Raw genomic sequence first — 21299 nt, 5'->3', positions numbered from 1 at the left:
TGTTATCGTATAAACAAGGTGTAGCTTCTCAGTATTCAAAGTATTAAAGAACAGGAAATATTATCAGAACTTTTCATGTTTTCAGGAGGAACTGCTGAATGCTTCAGGATCGGAGCTTGGGATAGTAAGTAATGCTGGCCCCAGAGAAGGAGTGTGGTGCTTGAGATGTTGGCTGGGGCTTTGTAGATTTATATTTCGGTCACTTTCCAGCCACAGTATTTTCTAGACTAACAGGGCAGCTGAACTAGTTCTCTGGCTCCTTGGTGGCCAGTAAACAGGTTTTTCATAGATAATGACATTGTTCCTGCGGGAAAGATGAAATGCCTTGATTTAATGTTGGCAGTGAGATACTATTGTGCTATAGGAATCTGTGGGCTGTGCCCTCTGGGCCGTCTCCCCATTGGAGGCCTGTGCTGTTGAGTTTGAGATGGTGAAACAAAGGTTGGGCTGGACAAACGTGTTATCAGGAAGGCTACTTTTTCCCAGCTCTGGGGACCAGATTCCGGGAGGGTGGAGAGGCTTTGGAAGTGTTGTGGGTTGGGGCAGGGGTCGCTGGGCTCCGGCCAGGTATGAGATTGGCCTGAGAGACTCGTTAGCGACCGCGCCGGCAAACACTAAGATGCCCAACATCACGTCACAAGGGCCAGCTCTCTTCTCTCTTCTCGGGGAAAGACATCAAACCCTAAGGGGTAAAGTGGGAATCCTAAGTCCACTTGAGGATTTTGTGAGTGTCAATTTACCCTAAGAAGATGGCTCCGCTCTCCATTTGGGTGTAGATTAAATCCTGCCAACTTCCAGGCAGTTGGTGGCTCAGGCTCCTCCGGGGTGGGCTGGTGGAGACCGAGCAGAGCCAGGCCCCGCTGTGCGGGAGGGGAGTCCGGCCACCCCGGCTGGCGACGGTGACAGATACACAGTCACGGACACTCTCACTCGCCCGCCCGGGACAAGCCTCACTTGCTCTCACACCTCCATTTGCCACCTGCGGAATGGGGGGCAGATAAACACCCCCCGACGTGCTTTGTGATGCATAGAACAACGTGGGCAAAGCTACCCTTGGTGCAACAATGCCCAAGAGGCTTCGACAAGCGCGGGCCTGGCCGAGGGCGCCGCGGGAGGGAGGTGGGCGCTGGGGCTCGGCTGCAGGCTGCAGAAGCGGGCAGAGAGCAGCTGGGAAGGGGGGGGCACTCACTTGCAGGCTCAAGTCGGGAATGCTCTCAGCGCTCCTCCTCGACATTTGAAGGCCCACGATTCCGTCTGGAGACAACTGCCCGGAGTCACGGAGGCACCTCTCTTCAGAAGGACAGATGTGGCCATGTGGCAGGTGGCTGTAGTCTATGCCCTCCGGATTGGCCACCCTTGCTCCTCCTCCGGGGCATGACCAGTCCCTTCGGGTGCCTGAGTCGGGCCGCTTGACTTAGAGAACCCCGAGGATGGGCAAGGGTCCCTTGTGCTCTAAACAGGAACCTGAGAAGAAGTCCTTGGGTCTTGAAGAAAATCAGTGGGTGGCAGGAGGTGCAGACCCAAGCAGAATGGGGCCCTGCAGTGGGGTCCTGTGATGGGGACCTGGGGTGGGCCCCTGGGATGGGGACCTGGGATGGGGACCTGGGATGGGGCCCTGCGATGGGGCCCTGGCATGGGGTCCTGGGATGGGGCCCTGTGATGGGGTCCTGGGATGGAGCCCTGCGGTGGGGACCTGGGATGGGTTCCTGTGATGGGGACCTGGGATGGGTTCCTGGATGGGACCCTGGGATGGGGCCCTGGGATGGAGACCTGTGATGGGGACCTGGGATGGGGACCTGGGATGGAGACCTGGATGGGGATCTGGGATGGGGACCTGTGGTGGGGCCCTGGGATGGGGACCTGGGATGGGGCCCTGCGGGGAGTGTGGGTTGTGGCGACACCTCCTCTTGGTGTCAAAGGTCTCGCGGAGGCCCGACTCTCCTTAAGGGTCGATGGGCACGGGCAGTGGCCCGATGGCTACTGCAGCTGCCTGAAGGCGACAGGTCAGCAACCCTGGAGGCGCAGCCGCTCCCAGGGCCCAACCACCTGCCGAGATCAGGACGCACCCGGGCGGGGGAGCGTCCCAGGACCTGCCTCCCTCACCCTGCTCCCACACCTGTGGCAGGGCCAGCCCAGGTGCCTTCTACTCTGGAAAGTTCCCGGCATCAGCCGGAAGCCTCTGTTTGGCACGTTTCCTGGCAGGAGGCCCAGCAGCGTGGGGACAACTGGCCTGGGTCCGCGGCTCCCTCCGGTTACGGCCCCTCCAGGGGTCCCAACCCTCCAGGGAAGGCTCTTTCTTGGCAACTCCTGCCACCAGCTGCTCAGTGTGATCGCCTGCGACACCCGCCCCTGAAGGGCATCAAGGCGCCTCCCTGCCACCCCGTGACCGGGACCCTGGGCCACGCACGGGCTCCCGGGGACACTGCGTGATCCTCCCCACCCACCCCCCCGCCCCGAGAAAGCCGCCCCTCCACGCCCCCCAATTAACGGAATACAGAGTTGATTCGAGTATTTTATTTATAAATGTACATTTACTATAAAAGCTGTTGCATTTTAGACAACTTTTTAATTTTTTTTTCTTTTTTACTATTTGTCAGAGGCATTTTAGAATAAATATCTTAAATGAAGGTTAGTATAACTGATACGGAACACTGGCCCACCCACCCAGAACAGTAACATCTCTTGGATGGACCCACGCAGGAGGTGGATCGTCTCAGTCTGTTAATCCTACACGGCGTACAGAGAACTACAATAGGCGCCGCATTAGTAACACTACACGGAAAGGATGAGGAAATGCCATGAAAGTGTGCTAGTGAGAAAACAAAGAGTTACCCATTTCTTTTCTTTTTTTTCTTAAGAAAGGACTAGCTTCTGCAGTATGAGGGGGAGAAAAATCAGATATATTTCCTCAGGAACGATAAATCACTCACTTGCCTCATCTGTTTTTTAAACAAACGCATTTACCTCGTAGCTCCACGGAGCAGAGCATCTTTTTTTTTTTTTTTCCTGGGATTTCAAAGATTATTTGAAAAGAAATAGATCATACTCCTTATGCTGCATTGGAAAAAACAAGATCTAGTCCGTCCGAGCTGCCATGTAACAGACTCCAAATGAAATATAAATCAAATATAAATAGAAACAGTTGGCAATTAGAATTTAGAAAATGTTGGAGATTATTCTGTGCTGGTGACTATTGTTCATTATGGGAAAGCACATTTCGCAGGCGGAGAATGGGGCTTTATTTTTCTTGACTCGATTCAGGCTTCAATACATGTACAATGAGTCTAAGAAATATGTATAAATGGGTTTGTGAAACCAGAGGAGAATGTGCAATATTCATATAATCCTTACATAACAGATGGAGTTCCACATGTAAAAAGTATCCTATAAAAATCGGTTATGAATGATCATATTGTACATGTTCTGTGCATTATTTGTGGTAAGGTACTCCGCTAATATCATGCAAAGTGTAAACATCCACATTATCAAAATATTTAATAAAACATGCAGGTGGTTAATCAAAATATTGAACTTAATCTGTACATTTTCAAAACTTTTTGATTTTTTTTCTATTTTTCTTTTTTTTTTTTTTTGAATTTTTTTTTTCCTCCCCGTAAAACAGCAAACACTTCCATGCGAAGTCTTGGTGACTTGGAAGTGACTTCCTCTCTCTCCAAGGTACTGCATCCATAATTCATCACGGACTATGTGCAACAGCTTCGCATTTTCTAAGGCACGATTTTTTTTTTTTTAATGAAATGATGTGTAAATTTCAATCTAACGACAGCTCATCCAAATGGCAAAATGGTCAAAATACCTCCGGTGGCTGAGGAAATTTCTGCACTTACATGGAACCCGCATGCAGAGGACAGTCTAGCCTGTAAATAAATAATTGCTAGCCATACTCAATAAGACACAGAAAAGAATTATTGCTTACATAAACGGGACGGACATCTACTCGAGCTCCTCCTCATGACTACGCTAACCTATTAGGAGTCTACCCAGAGTCTACATTCACAAAATGTCATCTTCACTTATTTGCCGTCTTTTTAAGGCAGGATAAATAGGCCCCGTGGCCCAGTCTTGAAGAAAACAGCTTGGACACGGAGGCAGTCGCGCCGGGGACCCGGAGCCTCCGTTGAGCCAGCTCCCAGCACGGCCAGCCCCGCGGTCCCCTGGCGGCCTCACCCAAGCAGTGGGGGACGCGGGACGCGGGAGGATGGACGGGGCGCACCTGCTGCACCGGGCAGGGCACAACGTGGGCTCTGGTCCCCGCGATGGCACCGCGGTCACTCAGGGCGGCAGGTCCCGGGGCCCCCGTGTGCACCTGTCGCCAGGCCGGGGTCTTGCCCAGCGCCCTTCCAACAGGCAGCCTCCTCGCGTGGTTCGGTCACAGCTTCGGAAACGATGCCCCAAACCTTTCCCTGTGGGGTCCACCCCCTGGCAGGGCCCAGGGTGGGGGTGTCGGGGGGCTCACCAGGTGCGGGCTCTGACGGGCCGGCTGCCAGCACGCCACAACCCCCGAGACACAGCTGCCACTGGCATGGCCTCTGCGTACCGGGGGTGACAGGTGCTGCGGGTGTGGCGCTGCGGCCCAGGTGTAGCTCGGGGCCAGCGGGGGCCCCCCACCCCAGTCCTGCCCCGCTGAACCGCAGCTTCGGCCCAAGGAGGCTGCGCTCACACGGCCCGAGCTGGAGCCCTGCAGCCGCCCTCCGCAAACCGACGCATGGGACCCCTGCCCACATCCAGCGGCCTTGCATCCCGCATCTGGCCGGTTCTCAAGGGAGGCCGCCCAGGGACCCGGAGCCATCCTGGGGACCCACAGGCCCCCTGCAGCTCAGGACTCTTTCGGATGTACTTTGCGAATGCAAACCCAAAACAAAACAAAAGTCAAACCCGAAACAAAACCAGGGAAGAACACAAACGCTGTGCTATAGAAGAACAGATACCATCTTTTCAGAAATGAGATCGCCGCCCAGAAGGCCCTGCACGTGGGGTGGTGTTAAACGGTCACAGGGGTGAGCCGTTTAAACGGTCACGCCCCCTCAACAGAGCGACGGGTGAGCGGGAAGCCTGAAGCCACGTCACAGGGTGGTGGGCTGGCCGGCACCTACGATGAAGAACACAGAGCAACATCTGGTTAGAGGCCGGCCTGCCTGCCCGGGACAGGGCACGTGGGGGGCGGGGGCGACCCACCCGCGTCCCTTCCCTCTGGGCCGGCAGTGCCCGCGTCACCTGCGCTCGTCAGAACCGGTCTCGGGTCCCCCCCGGAGCTGAACCAGGAGCCCCCGGGGATTCATGTGAAATCCTCTGGGGTTCACCCTAAACCAAACGGTCTTCATCAAGTTTCCTACTTTGTCTTCTGGGGCAAATACGCAAGAAAATCATCTCTCTTCTCTGGTTCTTTAGGTTTTGGTTTCTCTGAGAATACGTACATGGCTACAGGAGGATCCTGTGATCCTGTGATCCACCTATGAACCCATGCAAGTCGGACTGCTAGACGTAGGAAATGAAAATACATAGCACTCAATAAAATTTGAATTTCAGGTAAACAGCAAATTAAAAAAAGGGTTTTTTTTCTAGTATTTCCCATAGGGGTATTTGAGATTGTGCTAAATAAATCCTGACCATGCAATATTTGGAACACACATACTAAAAGAAGATCATTGTTTCTCTGAAATTCACATTTAATAGGGCAAAAATATTTTACTATTATTTTTTTAACTTTTTAAAAATTTTATTTCTTCCAAAAATTTTAATTTATATTTAATTTTATTTTAAAATTTTTTTATTTTAATTTTTAAAAAAATTTTCTTTTAAAAATTAAAAAAAAATTAAAATATAAGTTCTTAAAATTATATTCACAAGAGACCCAGAGAGAGAGGCAGAGACACGGGCAGAGGGAGAAGCCGATGCGGGACTCGATCCCGAGACCCCGGGGTCACACCCTGGGCCGAAGGCAGGTGCTCAACCACTGAGCCACCCGGGCGTCCCAGGACAAAAATATTTTAATGAAGCATCTTGTATTTTATCTGGCGACTCCATCTAGAAGGATGGTTTGGGTTCCATATTTCCTGCTGAACCTTCACAAAGTTTCTCCTTCCGTTGGAGGCACGAGAGTTGTAATGAGGCAATCACAACACTGGAAGAGACCCTGGGGATTTTACGTTAAATGCGTGTCACCAGAATGAGTGATGGAACAGACACAGAGACACAGCCATCCAACACCCAAGCGCAAATGGCACAGGCTAGCCACGTGACGGCTTCACTTGTGGCAGGTGATTTGTTTTGCACTTCCATTCCCATTTACATATGAACTTAAAAACCGTTTACATTGCTTTTAGGAATTGCATTTTAATATGCCGTTATGCTATTTTTCCCCTCCAAGAGAAAAATTTCATTTAAATGTGACTAGTTACTTGAAGAAAATGGGATTATATATTCAGGCTTTATTATTCCACACAATGAAATTATTTCGTTTCACTTAGAATGCCTATGATGTAAACCACCCCCCGCCCATCTACCCAGCTCCCCTCTTCTCAGCTCAGATCCAAATCAAATAAAAAAGAAAGAAAAATGGTTTTTAGCCATTTCTTTCCATTCTGACTTCTTTTTTATTATTGCAGCTTGGATATACTCAACCAATTCAAGTGTATTTATACTTCTTAAGCCAATTATTTATCCCCTCCACGGATTCACTCTTTTTTTTTTTTCCCACTGATTCATTCTTAAGCTATATTTTTTTCTTCTGGCACCAAAAAAGAAATGTGCACTAGTGTCAGATATGCTTATCATTGTACCTGTCATGTGTTAAGTACAGTTTAGCCCAACATAATATTAATATTTAGCTGGAAAAATAAGCATGAGAGAAGAGTTAAGAAAAAATTGAAAAAAAATAGTTGGCAAGAAAGTAGTCATTACTACTCAATATTAAAACATATTATGAAGCTATAATAATTAAAACGATTCAATACTAGAGAATAAGTAGGTTAATAAGGCATAATAAAACATCCAGAAATAGATCTAAACATTTATGGGAACTTAGTTTATGAGAAAGCTGGCATTTCAAATTAATGAGAAAGAAAGGGATTATTAAGTTATATTTGCACAGCTGCTAATTGGCAAAAAGATAAAATAAAATAAGGCTGGACATCGATGTCATTTCTTATCCCAAAATATGTTTCTGATGATCACATATTTACATGTGAAAAAGAAAATAAAGAACAATTCTAGGAGAAATCTAAGATAAATCCTTGGAGTAGTGAAAGTTTTTCTAAGCAGGACACAAAATTTGGAATCCAAAAAAAGGGGGAAAAAAAGGTATGTTTAATCACCTTAAATGAAAATCTTTTCCATCAAAAAAAGTTCACATGCAGAAAGACCAATGACAACTGCAGTAAGCAGCAAATATAAAATCAAGGGGAAATGTCTCTAATTTACAAAGAACTCCTACAAATCAAATATCAACAAAACAACGGGCAAAGGATAGAGAAGAAAGATAAATATTTTATAGCAAAAAAGAAATAGAAATGGTCAATAAACACGTGAAAAGATGTTCAAGCTCACTTAAAGACACACAGATCAAAGCAATGGGATCTTCTCTCGCCCACGCGACAGTGGACATTTACAGTCTGACGCTCTCCCGAGCTGACACAGGCATGGAGAGAGAATGGGGCCCTCTTCTGCACTTTTCTGGAAAATAACTAGATAAATTGTCTGAAAAAATTTTAAAAGCACATGACTGTTGACTCAGCGGTCTCCCTGCTCTGAATCTGCCCTACGGAAATGCTTTCAACCGTTCACGAAGACCGATGTCTGTGGACGGTCCTGGGAGCCTTTAAGAAGACCTACCAAAAAAGCTGGAAACAACCAAAGTGCCCCTGCACAGAGAATTAGTTTTAAATCATGGTAAAAGTCCACACAATGGCATTGTACTCGGGTATTAGAAAGCCATTCGGAAGAATGAGGAGAAAGAATATGTTACATGAAAAAAATGCCCATAATATATCATATTAAGTTAAAAGCAAGAGCAACAAAGAGTACAGAACCCTACAGAACCCTATACCCAGCACACACGTAGGCAGACGCATCACACACGTGCACGTGGGTATGTGTACGCATATACCAATGTACACTCTGCCTCTCTAAGAAATAGTTAGAAAGTGATTACAGCGGTTAATTCTGGAGACTTTCATTTTTAATTTGGTGTCTTTCTGTGGCCCCTCGGTGGCTCCAAAAGTGAAGAGCGGTGGAGCGTCTGCCTCGGGCTCAGGGTGTGACCCCGGGGTCCAGGGATCGAGTCCTGCATCGGGCTCCCTGCATGGAGCCTGCGTCTCCCTCTGCCTGGGTCTCTCATGAATAAATAAATAAAATCTTTAATTTGGTATCTTTCTAAACAACCCACCATTCTAACTTTATACCATTCATAGTTGCATTTACTTATTCCTTTGAACATCTATAGGCAGAGGAGGAATGAGCTTTCTTGCTTTCTTCTTAGTATCCAAAAAAGATCCTAGTAAAATATTTCATATAAAATATAAAACAAACAAAAAAATCGTTTTAGTTTACCTCCCAGTCACTTTTTTATTTTTTATCTAGGGGACTATTATAACTTATAACCTCTTATGGATGAATGTAACTCCATGGTTCTTGTCTTTAGATTTGGAATTAGAAGCAGTTAAGGCCTTTTTTATTTGTATGCACAGGAGATAAATTACTGGCCTAGATCCAAAAAGCTAGTTTCCAAAAGAAATGACAATAAATCACTCAATCTCTCAATTAAAAATGAAAATGTGTTGGGGATCCCTGGGTGGCGCAGCGGTTTGGCGCCTGCCTTTGGCCCAGGGTGTGATCCTGGAGACCCGGGATCAAATCCCACGTCAGGCTCCCGGTGCATGGAGCCTGCTTCTCCCTCTGCCTATGTCTCTGCCTCTCTCTCTCTCTCTGTATGACTATCATAAATAAATAATAAAAAAAAATTAAAAAAAAAAGAAAATGTGGGGGCATCTAGGGCTCAGTTGGTGAAGCATCTGCCTTTAGGCTCAGGTCATGATCCTGGGGTCCTGGGATGGAACCCCAGGTCGGGCTCTTCTCTGCTCAGTGGGAGTCTGCTTCTCCCTCTCCTTCTGCCCCCTGCTCATGCGCTCTCTCACTCTCTCTCAAATAGATAAAAATCTTTAAATAAAATTGAAGTAATAAAATATTTTATTTTAATACTATATATTTCATAATAATATAGTAAATATAAGTATTTACTATAGTAAATCTAAATAAAATATAAAAACAAAATATAATATTTAATAAACACAAAATTAAAATACTAAATAAATAAAATTTACATATTTAATAAAATAAAATTAAAATAATAAAATTTAAATTAAAAAAATCTTTACATAAAAATAAAATAAAAAATAAAATAAAAATCTGGATGAAAACAGGTCACTGTCACTCAGAGGTGGGTTCAGGTTTATTCTCTGCTGGCATCCTCCAAACACTTTAAATTGTGAAAGAAATTCAGATTTACAGTAGTTTTCCAATCTGGCTTAACAGTCCTTCAACCTAACAGTGCCCTCTTCTGGTTCCATGATTCACATTCATCTGGTTCATGGAGATAGAGAAAGTATAGTTTGTAGATGATAGTTAAAAGCACTTTGGATATGGGAGAAAAGGGCTTAATTTTCCATTGTAATGTATAAAAACAAAACCAAAAAATAAAAATCCAGTTTAAATAAATATAAATATATTTAATTACTATACACTATATATGTATAGTGTATACTTACATACTTATGGATTATATAGAATATACTATTTTTTGCTGGTCATTTTATGGAGTTTAGGGTTTTTTTTTTTACTATTTATACCCTATTATATATATAAAATACATAGTATAAAATTAATATCAATATTACATATTATGTCAATAGATATCATAAATGATATATAAAATCAATATCAATATAGTGTATGTATATATAGTATGTGGTACAAATAACTCAGTTGGATGGCAGCAGCTCAAAGTCGGAACTGTTTTGACTTTAAGTCCAACGTTTGTCATGGATTAGAACCACCTGTGTTTGATCTCTTTTTTTTTTTTAAGATTTTATTTATTTATTCATGAGAGACACAGAGAGAGAGTGGCAGAGACCCATGCAGAGGGAGAAGCAGGCTCCATGCAGGGAGCCCAACGCGGGACTCGATCCCAGGACCCCAGGATCACGCCCTGGGCCGAAGGTGGTGCTCAACTGCTGAGCCACCCGGGGCTGCCGTGATCTAATTCTTATTTCCCATTTATTTTATTAAAGTAGGCATATACTTCTCTGAATTTACTAAATCCACAGCAATAAGACAACTTCAATTTCACTCTCCAATCCTCAGGCTTGCAGATTTAGAGACCCATGTAAAAAAGACTGTAAAGATGTCCCTTCACTTACTTTGAGAAAAAAAAAAAAAGATTCTTGAATTTCAAACTCGCTCTCTTCACTCCCACGGTTTTTAAAGGAAGAAATTCTGACTCTGAATTTGCTGGCGGCCTAGCTGGGGGGTGCCCGCCAGGGGAGTCCTCCCCCCGCGGCCAGTGAGCGGGATTCCAGGGACAGCCGCGGCCGAAGCGGGCAGCAGCACCCCGGGGCCCCCGACGCCAGCATGGGCCTCCCATGGCCAGAGAGTCAGGGCGCACCAGGGCCCGCTGTGGGGGCCTCAGGGCCGGGGGCAGCCCGCGGGGAAGCGGGCCCTCGCTCGGCTCTGGCCGTGTCGCGAGGTTCCCGGGGTGGCCGGGCACACGGACGGACGCTGGGGGGGCTGGGTTGGGCAGCACGGGGAGCCCTTCCTCCTGGGACCCCGGGGAGCCGCGCGGTACGGACCTGCACCCTCCGTCTAGCTCCCCCAAATCTCTGCGGTGAGCTTGGGCGAGGTCTTGGGCTTGGTCTACGGTGTTCACTCCGTGGCGGTGGGCACAAGGGATTTTTCTGGATAAAAAGCATTTGGCCTCACCGTGTGGTCACTTCAGTAAGGGACGGGCAGTAAATAGGGCTCATTTCCTGGTTTCTTTTCCCGCAAGGCAAGGGCCTCTGGACGCAGGCCCTCTTGCCCCGGGGGGCCGGTCAGTGAGGAGTTGCTCCCGTCCTGCGCCGGCCGCCGCGACCACCCAGGGCCCCGAGCCCAGCGCTGTGCTTACTTCTGGATCGCAGGTAGCAGTCGTTACAGTTGAGCAGGCCACTGCGGATCCTGACGTCTGTCCCGCTCACCGCGTCCCCAAGTTGTCCTTTGCAGAGTCCACACTGCGGGGCGGGAGGGACAGAAGTTAGACGGCCAAGCGTGCTCCACACCAGGGCACAGCCACCACCTCCACTGCGTGCACGGTCAGGGGCAGGTCCTGCACCGAGAGCCACAACATGCTCACTCACGCTGTTTCACCCCTGCTCCCTGCATCTCACAGACAAGGACACTGGATCGCAGGCTCTGGTCGGTGGTCTCAGGCCGAGCCCGGGTCAAGACGGGACGGCTCAGCCAACGCGGAACAACTACTTCAAACAGAGACAATCTAGTGGTTTTAAGTAAACGCCTGGCCAGTGATGATCTGCTGAAACCCGTCTGTGGGCCACCCTTAAACGCTTCCCAGAAATGCTGCCCAGTCCCACCGGGTCAGCTGCTCCGTCCTCCACTTCTGCATCAAAAGCAGGGACACCTGGAGCGACAAATCCACTGGGAACAGAAGAGACCTCAGCAAAGTCTGCCCGGGTGCAGGAGGAGGCCTGATGGCAGCAGGGCAGGTGGCAGAGGTCAGCCTCCGTGGGGGCTTGGGACCCCGCTCGGGGGAGGAGAACCAGCCCCAGCCTCTCGCTGCGAGGTCAGCAGTGGCCCGGGGAGGCCTCCTCCGGGTTCTAGGCTCCACTGACCTCACTGGGGCAGGGGCTCAATCTGGGAGGCGATGCGCCTTAACGCGTCGCATCAGCTCCAGGACAGGAATCAGGGGAGCGAACAAAGGCCTCGACAGCCAAGGAGGCAAGTCTCCGAATCCCGTGAGAAATGGCAAAGACTCTCTGCCATCCGCATTATCTCAAGTCCAGGGAGGGTCTCTAAGAACAAACTGTGGTATTGGGACACAGAATCTTGGCAATTCCAGGAAATGTCTAAGAAGCACATAGTTTGAGCCTTAAGACACCTCCAGACAATTTAGGGACACACACTGTCCAGCTTCATTTCACAATGAGAATATCGATAAATTGAGTCTGATTAAGTACCCGGGTTGTGTTTTGCCCATGATGAGTCTTGCTTTCCAGTCATCACGGATACCATTAAATTAATAATTTTAGGACTTTGTTCACTTTCTGTGGGTTTATAGGTAAAGTGGGGCTTATTTTTCACCCACACAAGTTTAGTTTGTAGCTGAAAAAGCTACCAACAAAGAAACACAACAAAATTAGAGAGGGGGGTGGGGGGAAAGAAAGCACGTTAGAAAAAAGTGACTCTTATCCAGAATTCAAGGTTTAGCTTCAGAATTAGGTATTAACAACTTGAATTGTGTCCACGGGTGAGACAAAAAAAAAGAGACGCCAACAGTCCAGCTTGTAAATTCTATAAGAAATGAGCTGGAGGAAAAAAAAGAAATGAGCTAGAGGTTGTTAGTTCACCTCCTTATTAGCAGGAGATGTGGGACTAGGGTCTAGGCCTCCCCATTTTCAGTTTATTGATTATTTGATTCACCGAAAACTACTGACACGATCTCTGCGGGGATCGCAGGAAATGGCGGTGAGCTGGACGGATGTGGCCTCTGCCCTTACGGAGGTGGCGGTTTATTCGAGGAGATGATAATTAAACAAGCAAGTGAGCGATAAAGGACCACGAAAGGCTCAGTAACGACTGTCACATGAGCCACTGAGCTGGTCCGGGCGACGGGGACACCCAACCATGGTTACGCGCGTGTTCGCCGGACGCCTACAATTCTGCAACGGGCCATCAACCACTTAGTTGGCAGGAAGTCTTCCATTAGGTCAAAGACAAAAAACTCTGATGCAACGTCACAGGAGTGTCAGAAGCCACAAAGTCGTGACGTTCCACATAAATGCACGCGGCCTTCCCAGGCTCGGCGGTGACCAGGCCCCGCTCCTGCCGCCGGCCAGCACGCGCCCTTGGCCCCTTGTCACCTGACACCCCAGATGGACGCGCGGGAGGGGCTTCATCCCGAAGGGCGGGCTCTGCAGACACCCGTGCCGCCCGGGCCTCACGAAGGCCGGCAGGATTTCCGGGAGGCGAGGTCTCCGCGCAGAGCCACGTGCAGGGAGAGCGGCGCGCACGTACCCGAAAGCACTGGATGTGGAAGTAGAGCTGCAGCGTCTCGATGATCATGGCCGCTCCCTTCCCCAGGGGGAGCCCACAGGACGAGCACAGCTTCTTCCCGCTGATCGACCTATAGGTTCGACACAGACGTGGAGATAAAACGTCCATTTAGAGTATAGTTGGTCTAGCGCACTAACGCGTGACCTCATGCAGAAAAACAAACCAGAGCGTGGATTTGAAGAACGTTTACATCCCGAGTGGAGCTGCAGGAATCAGGCATTAGGGACAAGTCGCGAATGAGATGCACGACCCGATGCAACAGGCGTCTGCTGTGGCATGGGATTTGCGGTGTCGGTCTGTCTCTCTGTCATATGTTCTAAGAAGCCTACGTCGCGTCTCTCAACCACAGCAATTAAACGCCTTGACAATGATTCAATGCATTTATCATATGTTTTCTTAAGTCCTAAAAGGTAATCAGCTTTAGCATTCCTAAGGTTTCGACGTTGCTTTGAAATTTTCTATAATCGGTTCACTGGCCCGCTAGGGCGTTTCTTTTTATGTATTAAAAGAGAAGTCGTGGTTGAAACATAGAGAGGCAACTGTGACGTAGCCCAATAGGTGCCAGGCAGACATGGGGCCACTCCCTGCTGTCATCAAGGTCTAGGATCTGGTGGGAGGAACCCACTCCGGGTTTTTCCTTTTACTGTTAAAATGAGGGGATTGGATTAGTTGGGTCCCTACCCACCACCTCTTGTAGTGCGACCGCTCGGTGACTCCATGATCTGGGCACCTGCTGCCTCTCTGAGCCGTCAGTGCCTGGAGGGCACAGCAGCATCGCCCCCCGCCCCCGGCCCCCTGCAGCCCCCACGACGGGGCCTACACTGGACTAGAACCCGGCCCCGCGGACTGACTGCCAGTCTCCAAGGCAGCTTTCCCACAGCTAAGGGCACATCGTCACGATGCCAGACTGTCTGGAAAGCTCTCGGAATTACACAGGCCGTTTAAAAATATGCAATTTCATCCAAAAGCCGACAGGGTACAGAGGAACCGAAGAAACAGAAAGGAAGAAAAGAGAAAAGGGGAAGAGTTGCTCTGAGCAAACTCTGCATCTTAGGATTTCCCTCTTATCCGGTAGTAAAATGAAATTTCCAAATCAAAGAAAACCTCTGAGTAGCCACTACTTTGTCTCTCCAGTGAATGGGAACTCAGGCAGCTTTTAAGAATATCATGGGGCCCAATTAATGTCCAGAAGCCATCACGGCCGAGCCTGAGTGGGGTAAGGGAAGGATGGAGTTTCGTGGCCAGCCCCCCCGGGCCACTGTAAGAGCCATCAGCAGACCCTGCCCAGAAGGACTGGGCAAACTTGGAGGGAAAGGCGCCGGCAGAGGAGCCCGGCAATTGTCTAGTGGGTTTTATTATTAGATTGCAGGTTCTGCACAATGTAATTAAAGCCCCATGGCCACAGCCGTGCCAACATCATGCACTGGGCTTTTTCTATCACGGGCTGTGCAAATCTGCAGGCGGATGGGGGGACGTGTCCCTTCCTCCGGCCCGTGTGCGGGACTAGGAAGAGAGGGAGCACAACGATTCACTCAAAATCATCTGGCAAGCACGAATTTGGCCGAAACCACGCTCAGCAGCCTCCAGGCAAAACCACGCGGCCTCAGAAAGGCTCTCTAAGCTCTTGTACCTGTTTGGTGATTGGCCAGGAGGGGTGGGAGAGCAGGGGGACAAGTGCCCGGCCTGGAAATTCTCTCGAGGGCTTTTCCTGTAACACGGTAAAGGAGCCAAACATTATGAGGAGTCAAGAGAAGCCCATCCCACAAGAAAAGACATTTTGGATCAAAACCACACAGAACAAAAAAACCCCACTTCCTTGGTGACCAAACAAAAAACAACAGAACGTCCTAGTGGTAATTTTTTATGAAAAACAAACAAACAAAAAAAACCCACCAGCCATTCCACCTAGCAAAGACTGTATATGCACTGGCTGTACAATATCAAAGCCAGGCTGGCACAGCACAGCTGGAGAGAAAAGATCAAATACCTTTCTAATCTTTATTATTTATTTTTTTTTGCAAGGTCCTTTGCTAGTTACCTTTGCATGCTGGGTTAGATATAAAACTTAGGGACTGGGCGGGTGGGGAGAGATGAGGAGGGATACACAGGAAGATGCTCTTTAAAGGAGCCCAGAGCTAAAGGGCAGATCTTAAAGGAGGTATTGTTGCCACCAGGTGGCTTCGATCCCTACCAATGAGTCCATCACGGGTACCTCTGATTAGGGGTCATGTTCAAAACATTCAGTGACTGCTGTGTCATGAACATCCACACCGCAGAACGGCCCCCAGCCAGAAGGCATCACAAGGGTTTTACAGGTGCTCTGTGGGGGTACCTGGGCTGAGCCTGCCCCTAAGCCCTGCTCGTGGTGGATGTGAGCCTGCTCTGGGCTCTTGCTTTTAGGAGTTAACTTCATTTATGAAGAAAGGGACAGAACACAGAAAAGAAGGAGGAAAAGAGAAATGCCAACACAGAAGTGAACAGGGCACGAGTGCGTCGGTCCTTGAACTGCCTTCAGAACGACTCCCTGAGCCCCTGCCTGCTCCAACCTCCCTTCTCAGGCAGAGCCTGTCTCCTCCAGGGGATCAGACTATATACCCGGAGGTACTCACGTACCAATGTACTCATATACAGGGTAAGTACATTGTCTTTGAAAAGGCTGAAAATCAGAGCAGTAATCAAGATAATAATGATTACTTCTATGCGATTTTACCTTCTATTAATTTTGAGTGTCATCAGGACATATAGTAATAAAATAGGATGGACATAAGCGATAAGGGGAAATGGTTCAAACACTAAATTGATAAAAAAAAGTGTAACTAAACAAGGTAGAAAGATGAACTCATAAAACAAGTCATCACCGCCATCACCATCATTATACCATTACCATCATTGTCACCATCATCACCATCCCCCTCCCACCACCATCACCAGCACCACCAGCACCATCACCAGCAGCAGCACCATCATCATCACCAGCACCAGCATCATCACCAGCACCATCACCACCATCACCAGCATCATCACCAGCACCAGCATCATCACCAGCACCATCACCATCATCATCATCATCACCAGCACCATCACCAGCACCATTACCAGCACCAGCATCATCACCAGCACCAGCACCATCACCAGCATTATCACCATCACTATCACCATCACCATCAGCAGCAGCAGCACCATCATCATCACCATCACCAGCATCATCACCATCCCATCACCATCACCACCATCACCAGCACCATCACCAGCATCATCACCATCATCATCACCAGCACCATCACCAGCATCAGCACCATCACCAGCATCATCACCATCACCAGCATCACCAGCATCACCATCATCACCATCACCAGCATCATCACCAGCATCACCAGCACCATCATCACCAACACCATCACCATCATCATCACCAGCACCATCAGCAGCAGCAGCACCACTACTTGCATTCTCACCACTACCACCTACACTATATAGCACCTATCATTTGCCATGCACAAAACCCTAGGAGGGTACTAAGATTATTCTCACTTTATACATGAGGAAACTGAGGCAGAGGAAGATCAAGTAACTTGCTTAGAGTCCAATGTAGGCAAGTGGCAGAGTCAAAGCTTGAAGCCAGGTGGTCTAGCTCTACATTGATTGGTCAATGTATCATGACTGTCATGGATGTTATTATATATGTTAAAAACTGATTACAAGAAACCTCTGGCCCAAATATGATCTTATCATGGAACGATGGGTTCATTTTGACTTCCTCTACCACTTAGGCAGTCAAGTACTTTGGATAAGTTATTTAATTTCCTTGAGCCTCAATGCTCTCATCTCTAAATGGAAACAACAACCCAGTAAAGTTATTGGAAGAGTTCAGTGAATTAATGTCTATAAAAAAGGGGAGAGATATGTAAACCCTTTGACACAGTGCCTATTACATATTGAAATGCCTCAAAAATGATAAGAACTACGCTTATTGTAAAATAATACAGTTTTTACAAAATAAGAATACAGCCTGGAGGTATTGCTTAATGGGAGAGCATGTAAATGAGAGAAAAACATTTTTTTCTCATTTATCTCTGTTTTTTCAAAAAAACATTTGTCAACAGGCTCTGAGACAATTTAACTCACTTCAATAAATCGCTAATACAACAGACCTGCACATTCCTCCCAAATGTTCAGATCTGAAGGTTAAAAACATTACTTTGCTCTTGCAAACTGATAAAAATCAGTGTGCATGCTTAGTTGCCAGGAAGACTGTCTCGAACACCCATAAACACTTATCATCCGATCACTCGGCGTCAACAGAGAGAAGCACAAAAAGACTGCTGCCGTCTCGCCATCTCACACTCTTTCTTCCCATTCTTAGTCAATAAATTAAAAACACACAAACGAAGGAATTCCACATGCATCTTATTGGCTACTCACTTCCGTCTCTCACTCGGTGACTCAATCTGATGGTTAATGCTTTTATCCAAAGGGAGCGTTTTTGGCTTCACATCTTCTAAAACGTGCATTGGTGGGTTTGATACCTGCGTATTCTGGGGTGGATCTAAGGCCAAGTAAAGAATAAAGAACACAAACTCAGTGTTCAGTGACATCACCCTAGTGCTTTGTATGTCATCTTATTTATTTATTTATTTATTTATTTATTTATTTATTTTTTATTTATTTATTTAAACAAGCTCTGGCCAGTTTTATTAAAGAAAAATTTTGCGTGATTTACTTTTCACCAGTCTGTTCTGGCATGCTTCTAATGATATCAGAATCACCTGGATCAATGATAGCCAGTGTGCATATATCATCTTTTTTAGATTAAAATATTTTACTTATCCATTCATGAGTGACACACAGAGATAGAGAGGGGCAGAGACACAGGCAGAGGGAGAAGCAGGCTCCCTGCAGGGAGCCTGAGCAGGACTCGATCCCGGGACCCTGGGGTCATGGCCTGAGCGGAAGGCAGATGCTCACTCCTGAGCCCCCCAGCGGCCCTGTATATCATCTTTCTTTTTTTTTTTTTTTTTTTTTTTAATTTTTATTTATTTATGATAGTTACAGAGAGAGAGAGAGAGAGGCAGAGACACAGGTAGAGGGAGAAGCAGGCTCCATGCGCCGGGAGCCCGATGTGGGATTCGATCCCGGGTCTCCAGGATCGCGCCCTGGGCCAAAGGCAGGCGCCAAACCGCTGCGCCACCCAGGGATCCCCATCTTTCTTGAAAGCCTGCTTTGTTTAATGCCTGCTCTCTCATGGTGGGTTCGTGCGCTTTGTGGGCCCACGCTGGTGGGACTCTACTCCCTGTACTGTGCAGCATCAGCTACAAGAGAAGCTTGCAGCCGGGAGAGGTCATACGTGTCTGAACTGTGTTTGGGGGGAATTATAATAATTTAATTATTGGGTTTAAACACCCATTCTTACCCTGAGCTAGCTGGGAGTTCATCCCGCAGCGGAGGGCCCCCGTTTCTGCATCCAGCTGATGGTCCTGATGGACTCCTTTCGATCCAGGATTCTTAGAAGGAGCCAAGGCCCCTTGAGTTAGGCTGTTAGGATAAACAAGTATATTTCAGAACACAGATGGAAACAACTGAACTGGGTGGTAAGCTCACCCTATCCCTTCGGGCCTGGAAGTTCCAGCTACAATTTGAAAAACAAATGGGACTAACTGCGTGTGTATTTATTCTTTTCATTTTAAACCAGATTTAAAGTCCTGGAAAGTTGTACACATTTTCCACTATCCATCAATTTAATCAGCTTGAGAGACCATCATTTCTGATGTCTTCTCCATCTCCCTGTCCAGACAGCTCTTCATTCTGATCATTTCAAGGGAGGTTGGAGCTAACTGGGATCTCCCGGATTTTCACAAGAGAGGGACTCATCGTAGAGACCACTTGGGCCACGCAGGATTTGGTCAGCCCATGCGAATTCACTGGCCTTGCAGGAGCTTCTGTGTGTAAAGGGAGGAGGAAAAAAAAAAGTTTTTGGGAAAAACAAAGTTTCTGGAGATAACAGGGACTGTCTGGAGGGGCAGCAAAACGTCACATACAAGGCTTAGCAGCTCCATTCAAACATTCCTGACTAGCGGCTTTTGTTTCATGAAACTGGGAAGTTTCTTTCAATAGTGCCAACTGGAAATGGATGTGCTATTTATTGCAAAGGCTCTGCAGACTCTGGACATGGACCCGGGGCTCCTGGGGTCACCACTCACCCGGTCCTCCAGCTGATGGATGCAGGAGGATGCTCAGAGCAGATCCCACTAGAAGAGCTCGGCCTCCAGCCAAACTTTCAAATTGGACAGTCTTGGAAAAATGGCACTTGGCCCTTCGTGTCTTTGGGTCTCTCTGAGGATGCTGTGTGCACACATGTGTGTAGGCATGCAGACTGGTGGACGTGCAGGTGTGCATATGTTTGCACACTTGCCAACATCTGTTGGGCGTCTCAGAGCCCCGGAAGCAAACATCTGCTTCGTAAAGAACTGTCTCCTAAAGAACTCATAAGGGAGGCAGGGTACTGGCAGCTGCTTGGGGTTCTGTGGGTCCCTCACAGGTTAGGCACAGGGTGGCATCGGTAAGTCCACCATACGCCAGAGCTGCAACCAGATTCCGCTCCGGTTTGAGCGAGCTCTGAACGATCCAGAGGCTTCTAGATACCCTGTTTGGCTCTCCCGAGGAACATGCGGGAACCCCGCGGGGTGGGGTGATGGTGATGGATCTACGACCGATCCATTTGTTAGTTATCCTTTATACTGTCACCCAGAGTAAATGTGGCTTCTCGCAGCGCAGAGGACACTGACGGCAGAAGCCAGGCCCACAGTCAACCCACGGTGGGTAGGACCCCAGGGCCTCATTGCAACCTCTGTCCCTCGGGACACGTTCACTGTTTCAGGTGAACGATACTTAGATCTGGGCTTTCAAGTGACAACGTGCTCCTTTGATGGTCTATACGATCTCCCCTAACTTGAAAAAGATCTCACCTATTTAAACATAAGATGATTCGTATCATAAAGACTGACTTCAGAGATCTCAGAATGTGTTGGGGGCAACACACAACGTGGCACAGGAATGATAGTTTCGAAGTTGAATGTGATGCGCATTAGAAACGGGTCCCCTTCCTGGGGAGCAGACAGGCCTCGCCGCGCAGTTACGAGGACGGCCCGAGACAGTCCATACCTGCCCTTTCCCTCCAGGGGGTGATCTTCCCTAGTCTTAGGCATTAAATCACTGTCGTCCCCCCGGAGTGGCTTCTTCTGTTTTGTCTCCTGTTCTTCCTCCCGACAATTTTCCAAGTCCATCTTACTCTAATTGAGAAAACAAAGATAATATTGGACATGATTTATCTATTTGCGACAGAGAGAAGGAATGTGCCTGCGCACACAGGTGCACGCTACGGGAGGGACGGGGGAGGGAGAGAACCTCAAGGAGACTCCCTGCTCAGCGTGGAGCCCAACACGGGGCTCCATCCCACGACCCGCGAAATCGCGACCTGAGCCGAAACCAAGAGTCGGCAGAGGCTTAATCAACGGACCCACCCCGGCGCCCCTGAATATAATTTTTAAACACACTAGAAAACACTATTCTCCGGCCGTGGGATATTTGAAACACTTTTTTCCAATCACAGTGCCTACAACGTAAAGCACAACCGTCCAGACTAACTGAAGAGTAACGGATTTCCAATGATCTAAAATAAATGTATAATCTGGATCTCTCTTGAAAGTCATCACGGAAGAGAGCTGGTTAGAAAACCACCCTTCAAAATAAAACAAAGCCATCGGAGTATTCATTTAGGAGCAATGGCTTTCGAGTGCCTATTTTTTTTTTTTTAATGCAGATTACAGACTGTTCCAGTCTCCGTGTGACTTTTGTTCGGTATCTTCACAACCCGACTTGGGGGAGATGGAGGTGGACCACCCTTTCTGCGCTCCCAGCAGCCCATGAAGATGCATATAAATTTCACATGGGATTTTAAGAGTGGG

General features: G+C 47.9%; 1 protein-coding gene and 1 long non-coding RNA gene across 24 annotated transcripts in view; both read right to left on the bottom strand.

The window, feature by feature from the left end:
• Positions 1 to 746: 746 nt before the first annotated feature.
• Positions 747 to 2390, bottom strand: LOC140603448 (uncharacterized). The gene is made up of 3 exons (XR_012006432.1): positions 2117 to 2390; positions 1190 to 1464; positions 747 to 979 (listed from the first exon to the last, which is right to left on the bottom strand). It is a non-coding gene; the product is annotated as an uncharacterized lncRNA (long non-coding RNA).
• Positions 2391 to 2499: 109 nt separating this feature from the next.
• The window catches only part of LIMCH1 (LIM and calponin homology domains 1), a 298658-nt gene continuing 279858 nt past the window's right edge, over positions 2500 to 21299 (bottom strand). For 4 of the 23 annotated variants that reach the window (XM_072775467.1, XM_072775463.1, XM_072775464.1 and 1 more), the window contains 6 exons: positions 20497 to 20624; positions 18749 to 18870; positions 17761 to 17884; positions 13300 to 13408; positions 11177 to 11279; positions 2500 to 5110 (listed from right to left, as the gene is read on the bottom strand). In XM_072775467.1, the coding sequence (XP_072631568.1) occupies positions 5085 to 5110; positions 11177 to 11279; positions 13300 to 13408; positions 17761 to 17884; positions 18749 to 18870; positions 20497 to 20624 (612 nt within the window). In that variant the 3' untranslated portion in view covers positions 2500 to 5084. Of the gene's footprint in view, positions 5111 to 10850; positions 10968 to 11176; positions 11280 to 13299; positions 13409 to 14968; positions 15047 to 17760; positions 17885 to 18748; positions 18871 to 20496; positions 20625 to 21299 lie in introns of those variants that run through there. The other 19 variants (XM_072775461.1, XM_072775462.1, XM_072775449.1 and 16 more) reach the window with 12 other exon arrangements.

The sequence above is a fragment of the Canis lupus genome, chromosome 14 (genome assembly GCF_048164855.1).
Source record: "Canis lupus baileyi chromosome 14, mCanLup2.hap1, whole genome shotgun sequence".
Classification (NCBI taxonomy): Eukaryota; Metazoa; Chordata; class Mammalia; order Carnivora; family Canidae; genus Canis; species Canis lupus.
Note: the sequence above shows the minus strand (reverse complement) of the source record. Positions and strands in the feature narration are given on the sequence as shown.